General features: G+C 35.0%; 1 protein-coding gene across 6 annotated transcripts in view; it reads right to left on the bottom strand.

The window, feature by feature from the left end:
• herc3 (HECT and RLD domain containing E3 ubiquitin protein ligase 3) overlaps positions 1-24,048 on the bottom strand; it is a 54,354-nt gene that overhangs the window by 8,763 nt on the left and 21,543 nt on the right. Inside the window, exons 11-21 of one of the 6 annotated variants that reach the window (NM_001145624.1) lie at positions 22,746-22,805; positions 18,009-18,120; positions 16,335-16,524; positions 16,059-16,222; positions 14,133-14,246; positions 12,456-12,479; positions 12,267-12,356; positions 11,441-11,611; positions 11,219-11,362; positions 8,770-8,936; positions 2,072-2,135 (exon numbers count right to left, since the gene is read on the bottom strand). In NM_001145624.1, the coding sequence (NP_001139096.1) occupies positions 2,072-2,135; positions 8,770-8,936; positions 11,219-11,362; positions 11,441-11,611; positions 12,267-12,356; positions 12,456-12,479; positions 14,133-14,246; positions 16,059-16,222; positions 16,335-16,524; positions 18,009-18,120; positions 22,746-22,805 (1,300 nt within the window). Of the gene's footprint in view, positions 1-2,071; positions 2,136-8,769; positions 8,937-11,218; positions 11,363-11,440; positions 11,612-12,266; positions 12,357-12,455; positions 12,480-13,797; positions 13,887-14,042; positions 16,223-16,334; positions 16,525-18,008; positions 18,121-22,745; positions 22,894-24,048 lie in introns of those variants that run through there. The other 5 variants (XM_087234851.1, XM_087234850.1, XM_087234848.1 and 2 more) reach the window with 5 other exon arrangements.

The following is a 24,048-nucleotide window of genomic DNA, read 5'->3' as shown; positions in this document are numbered from 1 at the left end:
TCTTGGAGGACTGCATCCATACATCTCTGCAATGACTCAAACAACTTAATAATAAAGTCATATGGAATGCCAAAATCTTACCCCAGACATGCTTAATAATGTTCATAACTGGTGACTGGGCTGGCCAGTCCTGGAGCACCTTGACCTTTTTTCCTTTCAGGAACTTTGATGTGGAGGTTGAAATATGAGAAGGAGCAATATCCTGCTGAAGAATTTGCCCTCATACTGAAGGTAACTCCAAACCATGATTTTTTTCTTCCCCAAACTTGACTGATATCTGTGAAAATCTTGGACCCATGCCAGTTCCAAAGGGTCTTCTGCAGCATTTGTGATCATTGGGATACAGTTCAACAGATGATTCATCAAAAAATCTATCTTCTGACATTTTTTGAAATGATCAACTAGAAGTCAAGTTATTATGTCTTGCTCTTACAACTGAAATCGACGACAACACTTGTCAGGTAGTGTAGACAGAAAGCAGCGGTCATCACCAGGAAAGAATCTCACAATACCAAATTTGTCTGATGTATTAAATGTACTAAATGTACATACAAGTGTGGATTAAGATTATAAAAAGATGTGGCAAAGATAATACATTTTTTTTGCAATATAATGAAACAAAATAGCAGATATCATGCTGTAATACCACTAAATTCATAATTCAAACAGTTTAATAAAAGTACATTTTGTAGAAAAATACTTTAATATTTAATATTTCATTTATTCATTTAATTTTCTTTTGACTTATTCACTTTATTGATCCGCAGTCACCACAGCAGAATGAACCGTCGACTTATCCAGCATATGTTCTAGACAGCGGATGCACGGTTTCCCACACAGTCCAAAGACATGCGGTACAGGTGAACTGGGTAGGCTAAATTGTCCGTAGTGTATGGGTGTGAATGAGTGTGTATGGATGTTTCCCAGAGATGGATTGCGGCTGAAGGGCCATCCTCTGCATAAAACATATGCTGGATAAGTTGGTGGTTCATTCTGCTGTGGCAACCCTAGGTTATTAAAGGGACTGAGCCGAAAAAAAAAATGAATGAATGAATGAATTCAGCTATAGCGCATGTCTTTGGACTGTGGGGGAAACCGGAGCACCCACACCAACAGAAAAAATACCACGGAAGAAACCCATACCAACACGGGGAGAACATGCAAACTCCACACAAAAACGCCATCTGCCCCAGCCGAGGCTCGAACCAGCGACCTTCTTGCTGTGAGGCGACAGCGCTATTCACTGCGCCACCGTGCTGCCCCCCTTGTCTTGTTTTTAGTATTATTAGTAATAATAATAATAATTTTATACATTTAAAAAAAACTGAATTGGCTTATATTTTGTTATGTCCTCTGGATGTTTTACTATTTTTGTGTGTGTAAAAATATATACATATATTTAGTACTTTAGTAGTTTTTGTTTAATTTGAGAACTCTTATTTATGAGATTTTTAAATTATTTATAAATTATGAAAGTGTTAGGATATACACGTATTTATGAAATCTTTTAATTTTATTTTGTAATATTTACACTTCGGATCAGCATTTTTCATATATTGTCATATATTTTGAATGACAGATTATTTTATGACAGATTTATACTATAATATTCGATGTACAATGATTATTATAATACAAGCACATATGAACCGTCCCATAAGTAAATTGCACTAAAGTCTAAATTAATTTTTATTACAAAATGATAATACAATTTTTCACTAGCAATTTCACTTAACACTGTCAAAGAACAATATAACGTTGCATTATTGTATTACTCTTCATAATAAACCACAAAAAACATCTGCTTAATGTCATTTTATCACAAGGGTTTTTGTAAGGGTTTTCAGGACATCATCAGGACAGCATATGCGTGTGTGCGTGTGTGTGTGTGTGTGTGTGTGAGATATCAAAAACAGGTTTAGTTCAATTTGTTTAATTAAAAATACTGACCTGTCAACGGCTCTATACTTTAAACTACAGCTATAAGTGACGTTCCTCTAATCAGATAAATCCTCTTGTGACCTGATGTGGCCTAAATAAAGGAGTCATATTTTGGTGTCCATGAACTTACGGCAAAGTTGAGACAGAAGGTTTCCTCCACATCACCCTCAAACTCCAGCAGCTGCTGCAAACTCCTGGCAAAACACAGACAAAAACAGCACATGACGAACGTTTAGGAAACATCCGACCTGCAGTTTTGGAAAATGTTCTCTGTTTTAATCTGTAAAGTCATCAACAGGCATTTAATTGTCCTTCTCTGGTGTAATCGCAGTTAAGAGCTCAGCAGCTGCAGGATAAAAACACAAACCCCTGGCTTATGCAGGAAAGCCAGGGGCTGCACATCATCTCCCACTTTTAACAAATGGCACTTTTCTGCCCATGACTTTATTAAATGTATATAAAATATGGCATTTATATAAGCGGAGAGTCAGAAATGAGGCCAAATGAGGTCTCAAAACAAGAACCAGGACATGGTTATTGCAACATTAAAGGGATAGTTCATCCTAAAATGAAAATTTGCTCATGCTAAAGTGGTTCCAAACATTGATGAGTTTCTTTGTTGTGTTAAAGACAAAAGAAGATAGTTTGAAGAAGCATTTAAACAAACAATAATACTTGCAATTTTTAGGATGCAGAACAGTTAAGAACAGTTTTAGGATGAATAATACTTTTAATATGATCTGTTTTTCTTATTATTATGATCTATACAACATTTCTGGCTGGTTCTCGAATAACAGCACTTATACACCTTCACTCTTGTATATTATTTTGCCCACATAAAGTGACAGCAGATCAATAAACTCACTACAGTTTGACAAATATTGCAGCTGTTGGACAATATAATACTTTTGAGGCTTTTTTAGATGAGAATGTAGTTGTTTAGATTGTAACTGTGCAGTTTATTTATAAGAAGGATAGTGCCAATTCTAAATATTTATAATTTCGGAGATCAGCGGCCATCAGCCTGTCATACTGAGCAGAGCAAAGACGGTTGACATTCTGCCACAAGATGGCGAAAGAGACCGCATAATAAGTCTTTAAGGGAGAAAAACTCAGCGTTAACTTTAAACAACAGCTAATCAAATCATTATAAAACAGGTAAGTGACATTCTAAGTCGATCTCTTGCTTTTCTATGCTGTAGTGCTATATTTATACCATTGGTAATTTGCTAATGTTTGCTTTGCTTTGGCTTTTTCAGGGTTATTTAGTGTGATCTCCTGATTGCAACAGAGAAATACTGAAAAATCTCTGTAGACTGATGGCATTTCAAGTCGTTCAGCCTTATAGACCTAAAATGCAAAATCACCTGTTTTGTCATCATTTTAGACATTACGCTAGAGAATCATTTAAATACTAGCTCTAAAGGGACGTTTGTGAAGTAGCAAAGGTTAAATAGGATTTGAGACTCTCTGCATTTCATTTTCTTTTTTATTTACATGATTAAGCCGTCAAACTGTTGTACAAACGCAATATCACACTCTAAGCAATGCAATATGGCTGTATGTCATCACTGGTTGGACACTAAGGCCGTACTCACACTATGTACAGTTGCCTCGAACTGGGCCAAAGCACGCTTGTCCCCCCTCCCGTCTCCCCCAACGGCCCGCACTCACACTACAATCGGGCCTGGGCACGCTTACATCATCGATGCTGCGCTGTTCAGTAAGCGATCTAGCTCAGCAGAGAGGAGATTTCTCTAGTTATATCGTTTCAGTCGTTTGATATACAGTGACATGCAGTCAAATATTTTTTTTTAAATTTATAAGATAATAAATTAATAACAAGACACTAATATTATATAAAGATAATAAAATAAAGACATTAAAATAAATTGACCAAAAATGTGGAATATATCAAACAACAGCATGTTTTTTATTAAATTAAATTATTGAAATAAATTAAGGCTACAATAACAATAGCTGTGATGAGAAACAAAATAATGTTATTTTAAATATATTAACACATTACCTTTACCAGTTTAAAGTACAAAATTAAACCTAAGTGGAAAACAAACAAAAACAATCCAACAAAAGATAAATAAAATAAAACACAAATGAAATAAAACACAAATTAAATGAAACAAATTAAATTAAATTAAACACAAATTAAATTTAATGAAACGCAAATTAAACGAAACAAATTTAATTAACAGAAAGACAAATCAGATTAAATGAAACTAAAATTAAATTAAACAAATTCAATGAAATAAAACATAAATTTAATTAAATGAAACACGAATTAAATGAAATTAAACACACATTAAATGAAACTAATTAAATTAAATTAAATTAAACAAATTAAATTAAATGAAACACAAATAAAATAAAAAAAAAATTCAAATTAAATAAAATACAAATTAAAATAATTGAAACATAAATTTAATGAAATAAAACACAAATTAAATAAATGAAACTAAAATAATTAAGTTAAATTAAATTAAATTTAAAACTATTTTCACAATCCCTGTGAATCTTTGCATTTCTCTTAAACCTGTTAATAAGCTTAAAACCATCCACAGATAAATCCAACAATGTGGCGTCAGTGGCAAACACATTTACCCGAGAGGAAACCAATTAATCCCTGATCCTTTTAAACGCCTTAGTTAGTACACAATCTAATCATCTGCCATGGGGCGCAGTGCCATATTAACTGATGCTTGTCCTAAGAAAGTTATAATTGCCGTGTCAAAGTCTGCTTTTATAAGCAGATATGACTCCGGAACAGCCACTAATCAAAAAAACACGATTACAGACTTGAACCGGCCATCAACTCCAGCCTTTCTGCTCTCCTTCTGTGACCAATTAGTGGTGTGATAGTGACTCACAAACCCGAGCGCTTCAGAAAGCTTTTTTTTGGGGGTGGCTTTTAATTAAGGTTACATAAAAACAACCTGTTTATGCAATGCAGTGGCAAAGGCCATGGAGTGCAGGGCAACAAAATAAAGCAAAACAGTTTCTCTTCAGTGGTTTGTTTGGTGCGTTTAGGACTTCGATTTCTCAGTAAAGCCCCGCGGGTCACAGGAACTCCATTGATTTGGTCTAAAGAGGGCTGTGATACAGTGCTGTGTGGGAGGCTGAGCTGATTTCATTAGCCAGTGATGGCTTTTGGTGGGGGAAAAACAACAACATGGTGTCTCAAGAGATGAGAGTTTAGACAGAGACTCAGAAAACCTAGTATGAATGTTAAAAACATTAAGAACATGTTTTAAAAATAGGGTTTAAGAAGCATGTTGGCTTTTATTATGCATTTAGCATGCTGCTAACATGGCTTAACACATTAGCCGCGTTTCCACTATCGCGCCTAAAGCGAGCGAGCCAGGGCGAGCCAAGGCCAGTGGGGTTTCCACTGTCACTTCCGGGGCCTAATCGGGCCAAAGCGGGGCTTTCTTGGGGCCAGCGGCCGGCCTTTTTCGGCCCGCCGAATACCTTGGGCCAAGGAGGGCCAGCTGGGGCTTCGGGGGGGAGTGAAAGGAGAGGCGGGCAGTTTTCTGATCGCACATGAGTAGATGCGCCAAACAAATAAAGAAATAAGGGAAAGAAAACATCTAGCCTTATAGTCTGGGGTCTTTTTGCGTATAATCACCCTTATGTTTCCCTTTTAAATGTAAGGCTGCTGCATAAAATAATAAAGTAGCTAGTTTTAATTTATAGTGACGTTTTTTTGCTGCGTCCTCCTTTATGTTTCAATAACGCATAATAATCTTTACACCATATTAAAGACACAGCAGACAGTAAAGGTTTTCGAGAGTTTTTGTCAAGTTTAAAATGTTTGTGCGCGTTTAGATGCCTGTATGTGTGTGTGAGACCGGACTAAAGCGCTCCTTCACAGCTCTGTTATGCCGCGAGCGGCTTTTTTCTTAATTTATTTTGGAGAGAATACACAATATAAATACAACAGAAGGACATAAAACTTAACAAAATACGTGCCCACTTTCATAGACTTTAAGCAATATAGTGTCATATCTTGATAAAATAGCCTAAGCTTTAATGAAATATAATTTAAAGAATTACAAATATCGGATAAATATAAAATAACATTAAATAAATAAACCAATATAAAATAAACAAAAGCTAGCTATATGTAGGTAGCCTATATACAATACATAAATCGAACCGTTTTAAAGCCACATATATAGCCTATAACTTTCATTTTACAAAGACCTGTCTGAAAAAAAAAAGATTTTCGATATTTTATAAAAACAACAACGGAGACGGTTTGAAATATTATTTATAAAGTATTTGGATAAGATGATATTAATCAAATCGCGCAAACAGAGCATTATTTGAAAGCAGAATCTAGCCTATTACCTTTTTTTCTTTCACCCAGTCCTGCGCAGCGCTCGCTGTTTTAAACGCATATGGGGGAAAGTCCAAACACAAAATGTGTTCTATATCCTCAAACAACTGTTTATGTTTTTATATGACGTGGTTAAATTTATAAATGAAACTTTAAATGGAGAGTTTTAGTGAATAGCTGCCGAGAGCAATAAATATGGCTATATTTTATAAGGCTACTCGCTCTTATGCTGAAACACTTAACACGACTTCTATCAAAACGAGGATGTTATAAAATACATGCAATATCGAGTTATAAAGGAGAATTTCTGTGGCTGTATATTATGGATGTGTGCGCTCTCTGTGATGGGTCCCTGCGTTCGGCGAGAGCAGTCGATGCACAATGCCAGTTGGTCGGCGAGTAAACAAATGTAATGAATGGAAATACACAGGTCTGTGCGTATAGACATTTCATGTACTGCTGTACAGTAACGTGTCATTTGTTTGTTTCAGTTGTCTTCATTTTAATGGTTTCGTTTCGTGATGATTCTATGGTGTGCTTTATCTGAAGTGGGCGGGTTGTGTGACGTTTGATTCGGGGACGTTCTGTGGGCGGTGTTTGCGTGACGCGCTGTGAGCTATTAGCCCGTCAGTGGAAACGCGACATGATTTCGGCCTCATTTCTCAACCTCCCGGGCTATTGGCCCGACCCGGCCCGATTAAAGCCCTGGCTCGCACTGGCCCGATAGTGGAAATGCGGCTATTGTTAGTATGGTTCTATCACGGCATTGCTAGTTTGTTTCTAGTATATGAGGCTAGAACGAGCTAGCATGTGATAACGCACGTAACATGTTTTAGCATGTTTTGAAAATGTATTTAGTTTTATGCTGCTAGCATGTAGTCAACCTCTTTTAGCACAGTGCTTGCATGTTAGCACTTTAATAAAAACATTCATAATGTTCTAGCATGTTGTTAACATTTTTCAAGTATGTTTTGTCAATAGGCTAACATGCATTATCCCACTGCTAGCGTTTGAATTTGCAAGTAGCCAGCATGAACGGGCAGATAGATTGCGTGTTGCTAACATACATTCAGCATCATATCCTAACAAATTTTGTGTTTTACAAACATATTTTGGTATTTTGTTGCTAACCCACAGGACAATTTTGGTTTGGTGAATGTTGCTACAACATTTTGTTATGTGTCGATGTTATGTCGATGGCATGTAATAGCTACATGTTCGACATTTTGCTAGCATGTTTAGCTTGTTTTTAACATGACTTATAAAGTGTACCATGTTTTAGGATGTATCTATCACAGTTAATATATCAGTAGCATGAATTAGCAGTTTGCTAACATGTATTAGCATTTTGTTAACATGTTTTAGTATAAATTTAAGTTTTGCTAACATGTTTCTAGCTTGGCTAACATAACATTAACATGGTTATACATAAAACAGTAAAACTCTTAAACACATGGCTAGCATGTTTTCACTTTTTTTAACACGTTTTATAATGATCTAACTTGTTTATATGTCCAAAGCTATTTACTTAGCTGTGCTAGCAAATGCTTGACAGCAATTCTAAAGTGTGAAGGTATAGGGTATATGCCAAGCTAGTGTTGTTCCCATGCTGATAATCTTCCGGTGACCTGTTATTGTGAATTTTTTTTCCATTTTATACGGTTCCTTTTACAGCATCAATGTTTTAATGTGATTAAAATATAATCAGTTAAACAGACTTTGGCATTCATTTAGATGCTCAAGCGTAAAACGAGACAAAAAGCCGTTTACTAGCAAGTGCCCATCAGAATCGGCAGGCTAGCGCAGAAGCTCCTTTAAAAATACTTGGGTAAATTAAATGCTCATATTATAAAGACATGGTGGGGGGAAATGTAATTTAGTGCAGTGCTTCTTGTACAATCTGAGACCCACTTTATATCGGATATCACTCAGTCAGTGGAGATTGTAGATTTTTAAAGAAAACAAACCTTAAACACGCCGATTTTGCAATGGCATTCTGTTCAAAGGAAGCACTTAACCCAGATTACTGGCAAATTAAAAGTCCTATTAGCATACTGGCATACACCCCATTGAACTGGCAGCATCTATGCTAAATGTTTAGCAAGATTTACTGCCTGAAAGTTTTCACCCCCTCAATCGAAGTCTATGTGGGTTTTTCAAAGATTTGATCAGCTGTTTTGAGAAACCCGTAAATCTGATCAGTTAGAAAAGACATAGAATATAAATTTAGATCAGTCTGAAGGTGTGAGCCAACCTTGGTAGTTGTAGCTTTAAAGCTCTAGGAGAAGATGCGTTTAGAAATGTGGGCTCGGAAGAAGAAGCTTAAACAGGAGATCGGTGTTTCATAAGCTAACATTATTAAATCACAAGCTTGACAACTTAAACAATCCCTTTTGCGAAGCTCTAGGAAATTGGTAATTTCTGAACGAACAATGCCTAAATACAAACGTTGGAAAAGCATTGTGTTATACCTTCCCTCTGTAGGCGAAAGTTCTTTCAGGTCATCCAGAGTGGGCGAAATTTCCAGGAGCTTCTTGTAGAGCACCAGGGGAAAGTGCAGGTCCACCACAGTGGAGTTATAGATGGCCAAACCACAGATTATGCCAATCAAGTGGAACCAATTGTGCTCCACAAAACACTGCAATGCAAACAAACGTACAGGTTTAAGGTACACATACAACTAAATCTGCAATACTTATCTAACAGCTAACTTTCCATTACAACCCTTTATTTATCCAAGAATATTTGTGTGCAAAAAACAATCTTTGTAGAATATAAACTTTGCAGAATCATGTGCAGTCCTCATCTCAGCCTTGTTTTGTACACAGCCGAGAGTACTGGACGTCATCGAGCTCTAGAGAAATCCTGCAGGATCATCATGTTTTCATGAAAACAGCAGAGCTTGGCGAGACATTTTCAAATCATGATAAGATTATTGGTTGACATTCTCAATCACGCGGCACTACTCCTGCCTGAAAAACACCTGTGAATGACAGTACGTCCTTCAGTTCTCATCCTGCACTATTATAGTTTTTGGAGAACACTGAAGATTGTCCTGTTTTTTACTATCATCTGAAATGCGCTGAATGAAAGAGCATTGCAAGCTATAAGTTTTAATTGAAGATAAAGTGGAATGAAAGAAAACAAATGTTTAAACACAATGACACATTTCCACAAGGCTTTAGCAAACCGCCAACACATTTAACATTTTCCTACCATGTTTTAATATGGTAAATACATGCTAACAGCAATTCACATTTTCGTAGCATGTTTATCAAGTCGCTAGCATGTTTTAACACTAAGCTAGCATGTTTTAACATTATTAACACACGCTAACATGGCTTAACATTTTCCTAGCATGTTTATTAAGTTCCTCGCATATTTTAACTGTAAACTAGCATGTTTAACATGTTTAATACATGCTAACAGGGTTTAACATATTCGTAGCATGTTTATCAAGTTGCTAGCATGTTTTAACATTAACATAAGCTAACATGACTTAACATTTTCCTAGCATGTTTATTAAATTGCTAGCATGTTTAAACATGGTGAATACATGCTATCATGATCTAACATTTTCCTAGCATGTTTATTAAGTTGCTAGCATGTTTTAACACTAAGCTAGCATGTTTTAACATTATTAACACACGCTAACATGGCTTAACATTTTCCTAGCATGTTTATTAAGTTCCTCGCATATTTTAACTGTAAACTAGCATGTTTAACATGTTTAATACATGCTAACAGGGTTTAACATATTCGTAGCATGTTTATCAAGTTGCTAGCATGTTTTAACATTAACATAAGCTAACATGACTTAACATTTTCCTAGCATGTTTATTAAATTGCTAGCATGTTTAAACATGGTGAATACATGCTATCATGATCTAACATTTTCCTAGCATGTTTATTAAGTTGCTAGCATGTTTTAACATGGTGAATACATGCTAACAGGATTTAACATTTTCCTAGCATGTTTATTAAGTTGCTAGCATGTTTTAACATGGTGAATACATGCTAACATGATTTAACATTTTGCTAGATTGTTTATTAAGTTGCTAGCATGTTTTAAAACGATGAATACATGTTAACAGAATTAAACATTTTCCTAGCATGTTTCTTAAGTAGCTAGCATGCTTTAACACAGTGAAAATATGCTAACATGATTTAACATTTTCGTAGCATGTTTATTAAGTTGCTAGCATGTTTGATGATTGTAAATACATGCTATCATAATTTAACATTTTTCCTAGCCTGTTTATTTATTTTCTAGCATGTTTTAACACTAAGCTATCATGTTTTAACATGGCTAACACATGCTATAATGATTTAACATTTACTTAGTATGTTTATTAAGTTGCTAGCATGTTTTAACACTGAGCTAGAATTCTTTAACACTGTTAATACATGCTAAACATGGTTTAACATTTTCCTAGCATGTTTTAACACTAAGCAACCATGTTGCAACATGTTTAAAGCAACACGGTTTAACATTTTGCTAGCATGTTATTAAGTTGCCAGCATACTTTAACAGTAAACTAGCATGTAACATTAACATTTTATTTAATTTAACATTTACACATGCTAACATGGTCTAACATTTTTCTAGCATGTTTATTGGGTTGCTAGCATGTTTTAACACAAAGCTGGCAAGTTTGTAATAGGGTAAACAAAATGTTAAATGTTATTTATATGCTTTTAATGTTTTTAACATGGTAAACAGATTGCTAGCATGACCTTGGAAACATGCTGGCAACCATTTAGTGTGTGAAACACACCTTTATCATGAATGAACATGTTGCTAGCTTGTTTACAAACTGTTTCCAGTGTTGCTAACATGAATTGGTATTTTGCTAGCATGTTTTGCCCATAGTTGCGTTGCTATTCTTTTGGATTCAAAGCAGATACAACTGAACTCACTTTGTCAGAGAACCACAGCAGATTGGATTCTGAATACTGCGTGAACATGCCGTAGATGGGGTTCATCAGCTCTTTCAGCAGCAGCAGGAAGAACTCCTTGGTGACTCCTCCAGCATCCACAGCTTCCTCTCCATCAAAGATGACCTGAAAAAAAGTAAACAATGAGACTGCACATTAGTCAAGCATGTCATTTTGGCATTGTGCTTTGGGATGAATACACACCTTGAGTGGCTTTTTCAAGTCTACATCATTGTAGATCGTGAGCTCCCGGAGAGCGTCGCTGACTAAGTGGTTTCTCCGTACGTGGAGCACCAGGAAAGGGTTTCTCGCCAGCAAAGGCTCCATGGTCAACAGCATGAAGACGTTGTGCAAGTTAGCACCACTTACTGCCATCTGAACAGCAAGAACAACTAGTCAAAAAGGCTAAGAATGGTGGGGTTTTAAGAAATGACAAGATCAGATTTATTTGTATCTGTTCTGAAACCAACAGAAACCACTTTGATAGCCAATAAAAAAAATACTAATTTAATAAGTCCACCTTAACTTCAAACATTAATAGAATATGTCAGAAAATTTATTTTTTAATAATTATTTTTCTGAGGTAAAATTTTCTAAAATAATAAAAGTGCATATAAATATATAAAAAACAAGAGGAATAACATATAGTTGCAATATATTTATATAGATAAAGTTGCATCTGTTAAGGATTTCAAACAGCTACTTATTATATTTTAAATAAATTTTGTTATCAAAAACATAATAAAAACAGTTTTCTGCATATTTATATGATTTTCTTTAACAGAAAATAAGGCTGAAATTAACATTTTGGAGGAATAAGTAAGATTTTTTTATAGATTATTATTTGTATATGAATTAAAAACAAACCAGTTATTTACATAAGACATAATTTGTAATAATATTTCACAATATAATTGACTAGACTGTTTTTTTTAATCAATAAATGCAGTCTTGGTGATAATAACAGCCTTCTTTCAGTTCAGTTAACAATTTCAGGAGCATATAAACACACTGAGTTGCTGTGTTTTACCTGCATTTGCAGCTCAGCATCTGTTTGCAGCACGGTTGTCTTGGCTTGCGCGTTCAATATGAACGGATAGGCACATAACGTGACAGAACCCTGGGAAATAAGATTCAGACAAACAAGCTAAGTTTGTGCTAAAAAACAAACAAACAAGCAAACAAAAAATACACTAACAGAGTTTTCCATTTAACACACCTGCACTGGAGGGTATCGCATTTTCTGCAACAAAAAACAAAACAAAACAAAGACACGTGTTAAACTCTGGGTTACTTTTTAATTGGTCAGCTTGGGTTAATTAAAGGGACAGTTCACCCTAAAATTTAAATGTACTCATCATTTACTCCCTTCCAAACTTTTATGGGTTTCTTTCTGTACAAAAGAGCATATTCTGAAACGAAAGCTGGAAACCTGTAACCATTGACTTCCAGAGTAGGAAAAACATTTTCAAAATATCTTCTTTTGTTTAACAGATGAAAGAAACAAGTAAATGTTGACAGAAGTAGTAAAGGATAACAGAATTATCATTTTTTGGTGAAGTAAGAATCTCTTTAAGATATGAGGTGTTCATTGACAACTATAACACTGTGAATTTATAATGATGTCAAGATATTGGATTATAAAACCGCAAATAAATAGTTTGATATCAAAATTAGTAAAAACTGTAGCAATAGTGTTTAAAGCAAGATTTATCCTGGACAATAAATCAATGTATTTATTATCTAACACACATATGTTGCATTACAGGAGTTATTGTGCTGAAATTTGGGGGAATACATACAAATCTAATTTACGATCCTTATGTACAATGCAGAAAACAAGTAATTACCTAATAGAACATGTGGGGTATTTGGGGCATACAAATCCTTTAATTTTTATATCAAAGACACCCAAGTTCAATGATTTGGTTAATTTTAAAACAGCACAATTCATGTTTAAAGCTAGGAATAAAAAAACTTCCAAAATGTAAACAAAAGATTTTTTGAAGAACGACAAGGGGGGTATAATCTGAGAGAAGAACGAAATTGTAGGATGTTGAAAACAAGAACAACTTTAAAAAGTTTGTGTATGTCTGTCTGTGGTGTAAAACTGGAACAGTCTAGATTAGACTCTAAAACAACGTCAGGATATTAATCAATAAAAAAAAAACTGTATAAATATATATTAATAAAGGAATATAATGATGAAGGTGATTGAAAAAGGATAAAAAAAGAAAGGTATGATGAAATTTTAATTAATGGCTATTTGCAGTACTATGTTGTTGTTGTTGTTTTTTCTATTTGCAGTTCTATGTATTTGTTGTGTTAATTTTTTATGTTACAAAATGAAAAGGTAAAAATAGAATTAAACATATTATTTGTCAAAGATGCCAAAAGGATAAACTATGTTTCATGTACAAAGAAGAGATAGGTAAAAGAATAAATAAGTTTAAGTAATCAACGAATGATGTATGTGGTAATGAGGTGGGAGAATAATAGGCTTATGCTTCATCCCGCTCCATTTTCGACCATGTTGAAAAGCATTTTTTTTGTTAATGATATTTTATGTATGATGTTTCTGTTTGAATAAATAAATCAAATAAAATAAAAAATTGATGACCTCAAATTGAATTCCTGGAGGGCCGCAGCTCTGCAGTTTAGCTCCAACCACTTCCAACTCACACCCGCTTAATAGTCTCTAGTAGTCTTGAACACCCTGATTAGTTGGATCAGCTGTGTTAGATTAGGGTTGGACTGCAACTGTACAGAGCTGCGGCCCTCCAGGAATCCAGTTCATCATAAAAACATCCTGGACGTTTCAGAACTTAGCAAACGTCTCCGCGAAGGGCAATGTGACATGGAAATACTGTATGCATATGTGTAACAGTATACGCACAATATCAGCTTTGCGCAGAAACCATTTGAGGTAGTCTTCCTGGATGTCCACCAGGGTTGCGATGTCGGGGATGTAAAAGTGGTTGTATTCCACACGATGGGCTTTCAGGTTGACCTGCAGGGATGAAGTAAAATTAGTTTTTTTGTTTTTTAAACAAAACTCCCCAAGTTACACAAGCATTTCAGCTCTATTGCTGGGGGGAAGCTCAGTTTGATTAATCATTCTGTTGACTTACAGGTCAAAATGACCTGTGACCATTTTAATAGCAGGAAGAAAAATAATAATAAGTGCATTTTTTTTTTTGATGGCACGGTGGCTCAGTGGTTAGCACTGTCACGTCACATTTCTGTGTGAAGTTTGCATGTCCTTCCCGTGTTTGTGTAGGTTTTCTCTGGATGCTCCCCAACAGTCCAAAGACATGCGCTATTGGTGAATTAGATTGACTAAATTGGCCGTAGTGTGATTGAATGTGTGAGTGTGTATGACTGTTTCCCAGTACTGGGTAGCAAAACATATGCTGGATTCTGGACCCCTGATAAATAAAGCGACTATGCCGAAGGAAAATTAATAAATGATAAATTATGTTTTTACATTTGATAATTAACTTCAAAATGACTCCAACATTAGAAAAAGTCTTCCATTTTCAATTCTCATATCTCATATCAATTCTCATCCTGTGGTCTGTGTGAGTCCTAATGCCCCGGCCCCTGGTAAAAGTGAAGGGGACACTACACTGTCAGTGGGCGCCGTCTTTCCGATGAGACGTTAAACTGAGGTCCTGACTCTCTGCGGTCATTAAAAATTCCGTGGCACTAGGAGTTTAACCCTTAATCCTGGCCTCAATGATCCTCATCCACCGAATTGGCTGTATCACTGTATCTCCACTCCACCTACAGCTGGTGTGTGGTGAGCGCACTGGTGCCGTTGTCCTGTGGCTGCCGTCACGTCATACAAGTGGATGCTGCACACTGGTGGTGGTGAAGCGCTCTGGGTGTACGGCCATACACAATAAATGCACTATATAAATACACATTACATTACATTACTTATTTGGGGAGATTACTGATTCTTTACTCATTAAAGGGCACCCATTATGCAAATATTATTTTTATAAGGTGTTGAAACACACTTGTGTGGTAAACGGATGTGTGAATATAGTAAAAAAAATACTTCATTCTATTGTTTATAATCATTCATTCATTTTCATCCGCTTTTCCGGGGCCGGGCCGGATCTCAGGAGAGAACCCCAGACTTTCCTCTCCCCAGACACTTCTTCCAGGGGGATCCCGAGGTGTTCCCAAGCCAGCCAGGAGACTTAGTCCCTCCAGCGTGTCCAGGATCTTCCTCAGGACCTCCTCCCAGTGGGAAATGCATGGAAAATCCTTAGGTGGGCATCCAGGAGGCATCCGAAACAAATGCCAGAGCCACCTCAGCTGACTTCTCTCGATGTGGAAGAGCAGCGATGTGGAGGAGAGCTCCTCACCCTATCTATAAGGCTGCACCCTGCCACCTGGGGAAGGAAACTCATTTTTCGGCCGCTTGTATCTGAGATCTTGTCTCACGCAGTCAAGTGATGCAATTTTACCAAGTTTACCAAGCTTGAACGTTGCACCTAAGCAACCTGCGAAACTTCCGGTCTGACACATTTGCATGCGTATGAATGGAAGTCTATGGAAGGAAAAGCCCAGTATGACCGCAGCTTGAATATGCCAATGCATATGAATTCTTAGCTCCGCCCTCTTTTCAAAATAAAGCACAATCTCATTTGAATTTAAAGCGACAGTCACCAAAATGGCATAATTTGGATCAAAGCCTAAAAGGGTCAGTTTGAAGAGTTATAAAACAATATTTATGAGGTATTTTGATCTGAAACTTCACATGCAGACTCTAGAAACATCAGAGACTTATTATACATGATTTTTTCACCTTGTGTAGTTTCTCCAGCAGTCGCAAAGCGGCGCTGGTGTAGCTCTCCAGAAACACAGGCATCAGAAGAGCTTTCCCGCCGGTCAACAGAAACACAACGATGCTTTTGTACATCTCCACTAATCTGGTAAACACCGTGCAGTCCATCAGCGACCACCAGTTATCTGAGGAACAGCATCAAGATTGCGTTTTGACTGTGAGATTTGAGGCACTCTGTAACTAAGCAACAACTAGAGGTGTTGCCAGGCAGAAGAGAGGCTGGCGGTGGGTTCATACCGAGCACTTTGCTTGGGTTGGCGTCCAGTCTGAGGATGGCCATGGCGAGAGGGATGGTGAGAGTGATGTAGTTTTTGGAGTCCTGGAAAGCGGGACATTCAGACAGGATCAGGTAGATCCGCATGGCTTCCACGTCAGGAGGAGAACAGGGCAGCTGGGGGATCAGGAGACTCTCAAAGCTCTTTGTGATCTGGAGGAACACGTTTGCAGGATATATATATATATATATATATATATATATATATATATATATATATATATATATATATATATATATATATATATATATATATATGAATTTAAATTTATAAATATATATGAAAGTACATTTGCGTTCGTAACATGATTAGTGCATTCTTAATTCTTGATGCTTTTAGATGCATTAGTGCAAGTCAAAATTATTAGACCTCCTGTTAAATTTGACTTATTTAATATTTTTCCCCAATTTCTGTTTAATGGAGAGATTTTTTTAACATATTTCTAAACATAACAGTTTTAATAGCTCATTTCTAATAACTGATTTCTTTTATCTTTGCCATGATGACACTAAATAATATTTTAGATATTTTTCAAGATACTATATTCAGCTTAAAGTGACATTTAATAACTTTACAAGGTTAATTAGACCAGTTAAGGTAATTAGGAAAGTCATTGTATGACGATGGTTTGTTCTAGAGATCTGCGCAGGACAAATTTTTTTGTCCCAATCCCGCGAGGTTTTATTCCACATCCGACCGTTCCCGTCGTTTACTTTACAGCCTTTGATCACCCACTTCCCACTTAAAATATTTTTTACCCAAACCAACTGTTCCCCCTAAATTTAGATCTGGTTTCCAAAATCTCAGGTTTAAATTAGGTACTGCCAAAAGAGAGAGATAACAGATGAAACTGTAAGTTGTGCAAGGATTGTAGGCTAAGGCCCAATCCAAACTCTACACCTTAGCCCTTCCCCTTAGCCCTCATTTTGCACGTTCACGTGAAGGGGTAGGGGTGTCCCAATGCTCTTTATGTTGAAGGCGTATGACAAAGGGGAAGGGGTAGATAGCCCTTTGAACGTAGATTTTTCAGGACCACACTCGACACTAAGAGGTAAGAAAATTTCCCAGAATACACCAGCCACAAAGGCAGTATAGCTGCACCCAGAAGTCAGGAGATCCACAAAATAGTATTTTTAGTCATTATTACAAATTTGTACAACAAACAAACATTTTTTAATACATTCAAAACCACGTTCATGTTTAACCGCGGTGCTTTACAACTCCGCTAAAATAAAAACAGCTCAATTTTGCTATCTATAATCCCTAATGTGGCTGGGAATGAGCTTTTTACAGGAGGGCTAATCATTTTGACTTCAATTGTATGTGTATATTTGTATAAAGCTTATAAACATATTTCTTTTATTATTAATTAATAAATAAAAAGAAAATAGAGAGAGAAAAAAAGAAAAAAACAAGAGGAACTTGATTTACTCCTTTTTGCTTTCTGAATTTAGTATAGAATTTAGAAAGTTTCAAAAAATGTATACATATACCAACTTGTTTGTTATGCTATTAATAAGGCTTTGAATATTTTAGAAACCTGGTCAGTACCACAGCACTGCAACTGCCTTCTATGCATGCTGTGCTTTAAATAAATGATGAGATGATGGTGAAACATCAAAGCACACAGACACACCTGCTCCAAAAGTCTAGCGAAGGCTGGTTTCATCAGGGTCTCGAAAAGCAGCCGAACAGCATTGAAATCGATGCCTGGGACTTTGGGGTTGGTTTTGAAATGCCCGTCATCACTGTGGAAACAGCAGGTTAAAATTACTTCCCAAAAGCTACACATACTTGATTATTCATTCATTTTCTTGTCGGCTTAGTCCCTAATCTGGGGTCGCCACAGCGGAATAAACCGCCAATTTATCCAGCAAGTTTTTTTACGCAGCGGATGCCCTTCCAGCCACAACCCAGTTCTGGGAAACATCCACACGCACATTCACACACTACGGACAATTTAGCCAACCCAATTCACCTGTACCGCATGTCTTTGGACTGTGGGGGAAACCTGAGCACCCGGAGGAAACCCACGCGAACGCAGGGAGCATCCTTGATTAATTGACTAATTTACAATGGTTTGCATTTGCTGTGTTACTTCATTAGTTAGAAACACGTAACGGTGACATTTAGTGCACTGGAAATAGGAACAAGCTAAAGTATTAGTTGACTTTAAGAATGAAAATTTCCATTCTTTTATTCATCCAAGACTTGCTCTCTTTAGTCGAGAATAAGTTAAGGCTTTTAAAGAAAACAGGCAGGACTTTTCTCCATATATTGGAGATCTATGGTGCTTTAAATGCAGCTTTAAAAGGCTTTTAATAATCCCAGTTGAGAAATAGGGTTTTTTTTCCCCTAGGAAAATAATTTTATTTACTCCTTTATTTGTAATCTAAAATAATTGTATTTATTTAGTTTTTTGGGGGATGAATAATTTTAGGACTGACTGATATTTATTTATTTATGTTATTTTTTTAATGACTTTTTAAAATGACTTTGAAAATCAATTACCTTGATTAATAAAACTGTGATTTCTTGACTGGGATTATATAAAGATGCAATAAAACCGCAGTTTGGAAGTTCAAACGACTGGGCACCATTAAAAATCCATTATATTGAGAAAAAAATCCTGTTTGTTTTTCTTAAAAACATTGATTTGTTTTCAACTGACGAGAGTAAATCAAGATTACATCTTGGATGACAAGGTGTTGATTAAATTATGTTCAGGTCAACTAATGCTAAATGTGAGGTGTGGAGATTTAGGGTCTTTCTGTGTGCCTGTAGCTCTGTAAGGATGAAAGTAGATCACACAAACACACAAACACACACACACACACACACACACACACACACACACAAACACAAACACACAAACACACACACACGCACACACGCACACACACACACACACAAACACACACACACACACAAACACACACACAAACACACACACACACACACACACACACACACACACACACACACACACACACACACACACACACACATACACTGGGTGTAAATGGAGAGCTGCAGGTGTTTGAGTCTGATGCTGATCCTGCACACGTCCAGTACGAGCCAGTGTATTTTAGGCATGTCAGGGTGGAAGACGGACGATCTATAATAAATAGCCTGTCACACATCAGACATGCGATTAACTTGAGTCCAGTTTCAATGAGACAGCAAGATGTGTTTACCCTTGAACTGCCTTTTAGATCATGTTCACATTCATTTGATGCAATCTGGGTCAGATCATTTCAATTCCATTGATTCAATTGCTAAGACTCATTTCATTCAGCTCAATATTAAATTCAGTTGAATTTGAATCAGAATAATGTGACAGAAATTGATTCAATTAAATCGGATTGTTTTAGGGTTTAAGTAGGATTCAACTGGATTTGACTCATCAGATTTTGCTGTTCAGATCTGACTCAATCAGTACTATAAATAATGCATGATATAATACAAATTGATCCATTTAAAATAAATTTGACCACACTAATTAATATGAACTGGTTTCATGTGTATTTTATTAGTTCATTTGGAGTTGATTCATTTCAAATTAGTTCAATTCAACTGCATGCAAACGTGTCACTGAGCAACCGATTCATTTTGTGAATGAACGTTGAGCAAGATGACAGAATGTATCAAATTTAAAAAGGTTTTAAGGAGTCAATTTGATCGAATCTGATTCAGCTCCATTGGATTAAATTGGAATTTAGAGGTTCAGACTTAATGCAACTGAATCCTATTACATTTCATTTGGTCGATAAGAGCTGAATCAATTGAAATTAACGGACTATGTCATCGTTTACTTCATTCAGTTCAGTTGAATCAGCTAGATTCATTTGAAATCATACATACTTATATGATCAGTCATATTTACTATAGGTTGATCGAGTAACCTGTCTAAAAATATGCAATATTTCAACTTGAATCACTTTTTGATTTGTTCTAATTAAAATGAACTTGATTCAATTATGTAGATGTGAATGATCGGACCCATTTAGTCATTCAGATTTGATTTGATCTGAATCAATTTACTATATACAACTGGATTCAATTCTGACATAATTTAATTCATTCCGTTCAATTGAATCAGTATGATTTATTTTTAATGCATCATAATAACTGTCCAATCATATTTGTTTAATTTTGATTTAGTAACCAGACTAAAAATATGCAATTCACCTTGAATCACTGTTTGATTTGGTTCCACTAAAATTCACTTGATTCAGTTACTTAGATTTGAACAAACTGACTTAATCTAATCGTTTAATCATTCAGATTTTACTTGATTTTAATCAATTTACCATATGCAACTGAATTTGATTCTGACATCATTTAATTATTTAATTTCAGTTAAATCCATCTGATTAATTTTAAAATTAATTATTTTAATTTACTATTCGTATTTATTTCAGTTTTACTTAACCAGACTAAAAATATACAATTCACTTTGAATCGCTTTCTGATTCAGTTCCAATGATTCAATTTGGTAGATTTGAACAATCAGACTCATTCTGATCATTTAATCATTCAGATTTGATTTGAATCAAAATGCATCTGGAACTATTATATGCAACTGGATTAGATTCTGACATTTAATTCCTCCAGTTCATTTGAATCAGTTTGATTCGTTTAGAATCAGTCAAATTATACAGTATTTATTTGAGTTTTATTTAATAACCTGACTAAAAATATACAATTAACCTTGAATCACTTTTTGATTCGGTTCCATTAAAATTCACTAGATTCATCTACTTAGATTTGAACAAACTGACTTATTCTAATAATTTAGTCATTCAGATTTGATTTGATTCGAATTGAATCAATTTATTATATTATATTTATTATACGCTTTTGGATTAGATCCTAACATAATTCATTCATTTCAGTCGAATCAGTCTGAATCATTTCAAATTAATCATATCAATTGACTAATCATATTTAAGTTTGACGTAACCTAGCAAAAAATATGCAATTCACCTTAAATCACTTTTTGATTCAGTTCTATGAAAATTCACTTGATTCAACTACTTAGATTTGAACAAACTGACTCATTCTATTCATTGAATCATTCAGATTTGATTTGAATCAATTTATTTTAATTGAACTAGATTATATTCTGACACCATTTAACTTATTCAGTTCATCTGAACAGTCTGATTCATTTAGAATCAATCATATTATTGACTAATAATATTTCAGCTTTGACTTAACCAGATTAAAAATATGCAATTCACCCTGAATCACTTTTTGATTCAGTTCCACTAAAACTCCCTGGATTCTATTAGATAGATTTGAACGACCAGATTCAGCTCATTAAGTCATTCAGATTTGATTTGTTTTGATTCAATTCACTATTTGCAACTGGATTTGCTCAATATGTTTCCTTTCAATCAATGTAAATGTTTTTTAATTCAGTTAGATTGCACTTATATGATTCAATCTCAAATCAATTCAGTCAAATTGAATAAAAGCAGCCCGGTCCGACCTGTAGAAACCTGGGCTCTTCAAATGATCTGCAATCACTGTGAGCTTTAGCAGCATGTGTCGCTCTCAAACGCCTGCCAGGACATGTGCGCAGCAGAGCTTCAATCAAATATTCAAAACCGCACTTAAAAAAAAAACCAAGACTCGACCTCACAACCCATAATACCCCGTCTGAACGCCAGCGACACCAGTTGTTCCTTATGTAAGCAGATAATCTCTTGAAATGTTTTTGGATTATGAACATCGAGGACTGCGTCGGCCATGAGCTTTCCAGAGGCTCTTGTCTTTTAGAAAAAAAGATACCCATCATGCAACATTTTCTGTTAAAGTCGGACTGTGGTGTTCACAGACAGAGCTGTAGTTTGCCTCCTGATGGTAAGCAGAAGCATGCACCACCGTAGAAAAACCACACATCAACCCACGCACACATGGGAATGTTACGTCCTTTAGATGTTATTAATAAACGAAGGGTATTGTGACACACCATACTGTATAATAGTTGTAGTGTGTGTGTGTGTGTGTGTGTGTGTGTGTGTGTGTAACGAGTGGATAGAGAAAGAGTAACTGAAAAAGACTGCAATTGGATTTATTATTCTATTATTCTATCTCATAAAGTGAAATAGACTTAATGACCAAAGTCTTGTCGTCAATCCCAGTAGTAAGAACAACAAATAATAACTTGACTTCTGGCAAAAGGTTGATTTTTCTGATATCATCAGATATGAATCATCACAAATATTGCAGGAGACCATAGGCAACAAGACTTCTGTCAGGTAGTGTGAGTGAAATGATTTGTACATTGAAAGAATACATATTAACAATGTATGAATGATGAATCTGAGCAATGAGCAAAACAGGAACGTCTTAAAACGCTCACCTTTGGTCCAAAAAGCTGGCATTCCAACATGCAGTCGAGGACAACAGCAGAATGATGTCACTACATGAAGAGAAGTTAGGAGAATTCAAATTCGGCATTCAAATAATAACCAATGAGACAAAGATAAAACATTAAATGTGTTAAACTGCTTTAAAAAAAAGAGTTTTATGTTTGAAAATGGAGAAAAATCAATCCTGACCATTTCTATAAAATCTGGCAACCTCACATCGATTATTTTAAAGACTCTACAGGAGTCTTTCAGATTCTACAGGAAAGAGCTAAATTGAAGAGGACTAGACTAATTTAGATTCAAATTGAAAGTTAGTCATTTTTATTCATTTATTGTATTTATCTATTATTATTTTACTTTCTTATGTATTGTTTGTATATTGTATCTTTTAATGTTTTTTTGTGTAAATGTTTGCTGAACCAAATTTTTAAGTCAATGTGTTTGAATAGTGTGAACTATTTTATAAAACGTTAAATAAAGGTTATATATATATATATATATATATATATATATATATATATATATATATATATATATATATATATATATATATAAAATTGAAGTCAGAATTATAAATAAATAATTTATTATTATTAGAAATTAGTTATTAAAACTATTATGTTTAAAAATGTGTTGAAAAAAAATCTTTTCTCTGTTAAACAAAAATTGGGGGAAAAATAAACAGGGGGGCTAATAATTCTGACTTAAGGTGTTTTATGTAAATACTGTGGAAGTCAATGGTTGCTGATTTGTAACATTTTTCAAAATATCTTCTCTTGTGTTTAACAGGGAAGGACACTCAAACAGGTTGGTGACAAGTGAAAGGGGAGTAAATGATTTTACGATTATTTTTAATTTTCCGTTTTGCCTAAAATTTAAGTCTAAATATACGAATAGCCATTTTAAAAAACTATATTGCGTCTTTGCATCCTTCAAATTACTATTTTTAATCAACTAAAACATAATTTTGTGATGTCAGTTGTTCCTTTATATATTTAAAATTGTACAGTTAGGAACAAAAATATTACTTAAATGAATAACTTTTTAATCATTTGAAACATTTAAGTTTTTTCTTTTGCTTTAATTGCCTTTCTATGTAGAAGTATATATTAATATATAGATATTTATACATTTTTGAAAGACATCAAAATAGGATGTCTCGTCTTTCACCCAAATATATATTTATGCAGCGTGTGTTTAAAATATACATCACAACTGACCTCATTTATTACAAATTAAAAGCATTCGGAATGAGATTTTATTCATTTAGTAATTCATATATTTTAATGATTA

Source organism: Danio rerio, chromosome 1, assembly GCF_052040795.2.
Source record: "Danio rerio strain M-AB ecotype USA chromosome 1, GRCz13ab, whole genome shotgun sequence".
In the NCBI taxonomy this organism is placed as follows: Eukaryota; Metazoa; Chordata; class Actinopteri; order Cypriniformes; family Danionidae; genus Danio; species Danio rerio.
The sequence above is the reverse complement of the archived record's forward strand: the minus strand, read 5'-3'. Positions and strand labels throughout refer to the sequence as shown.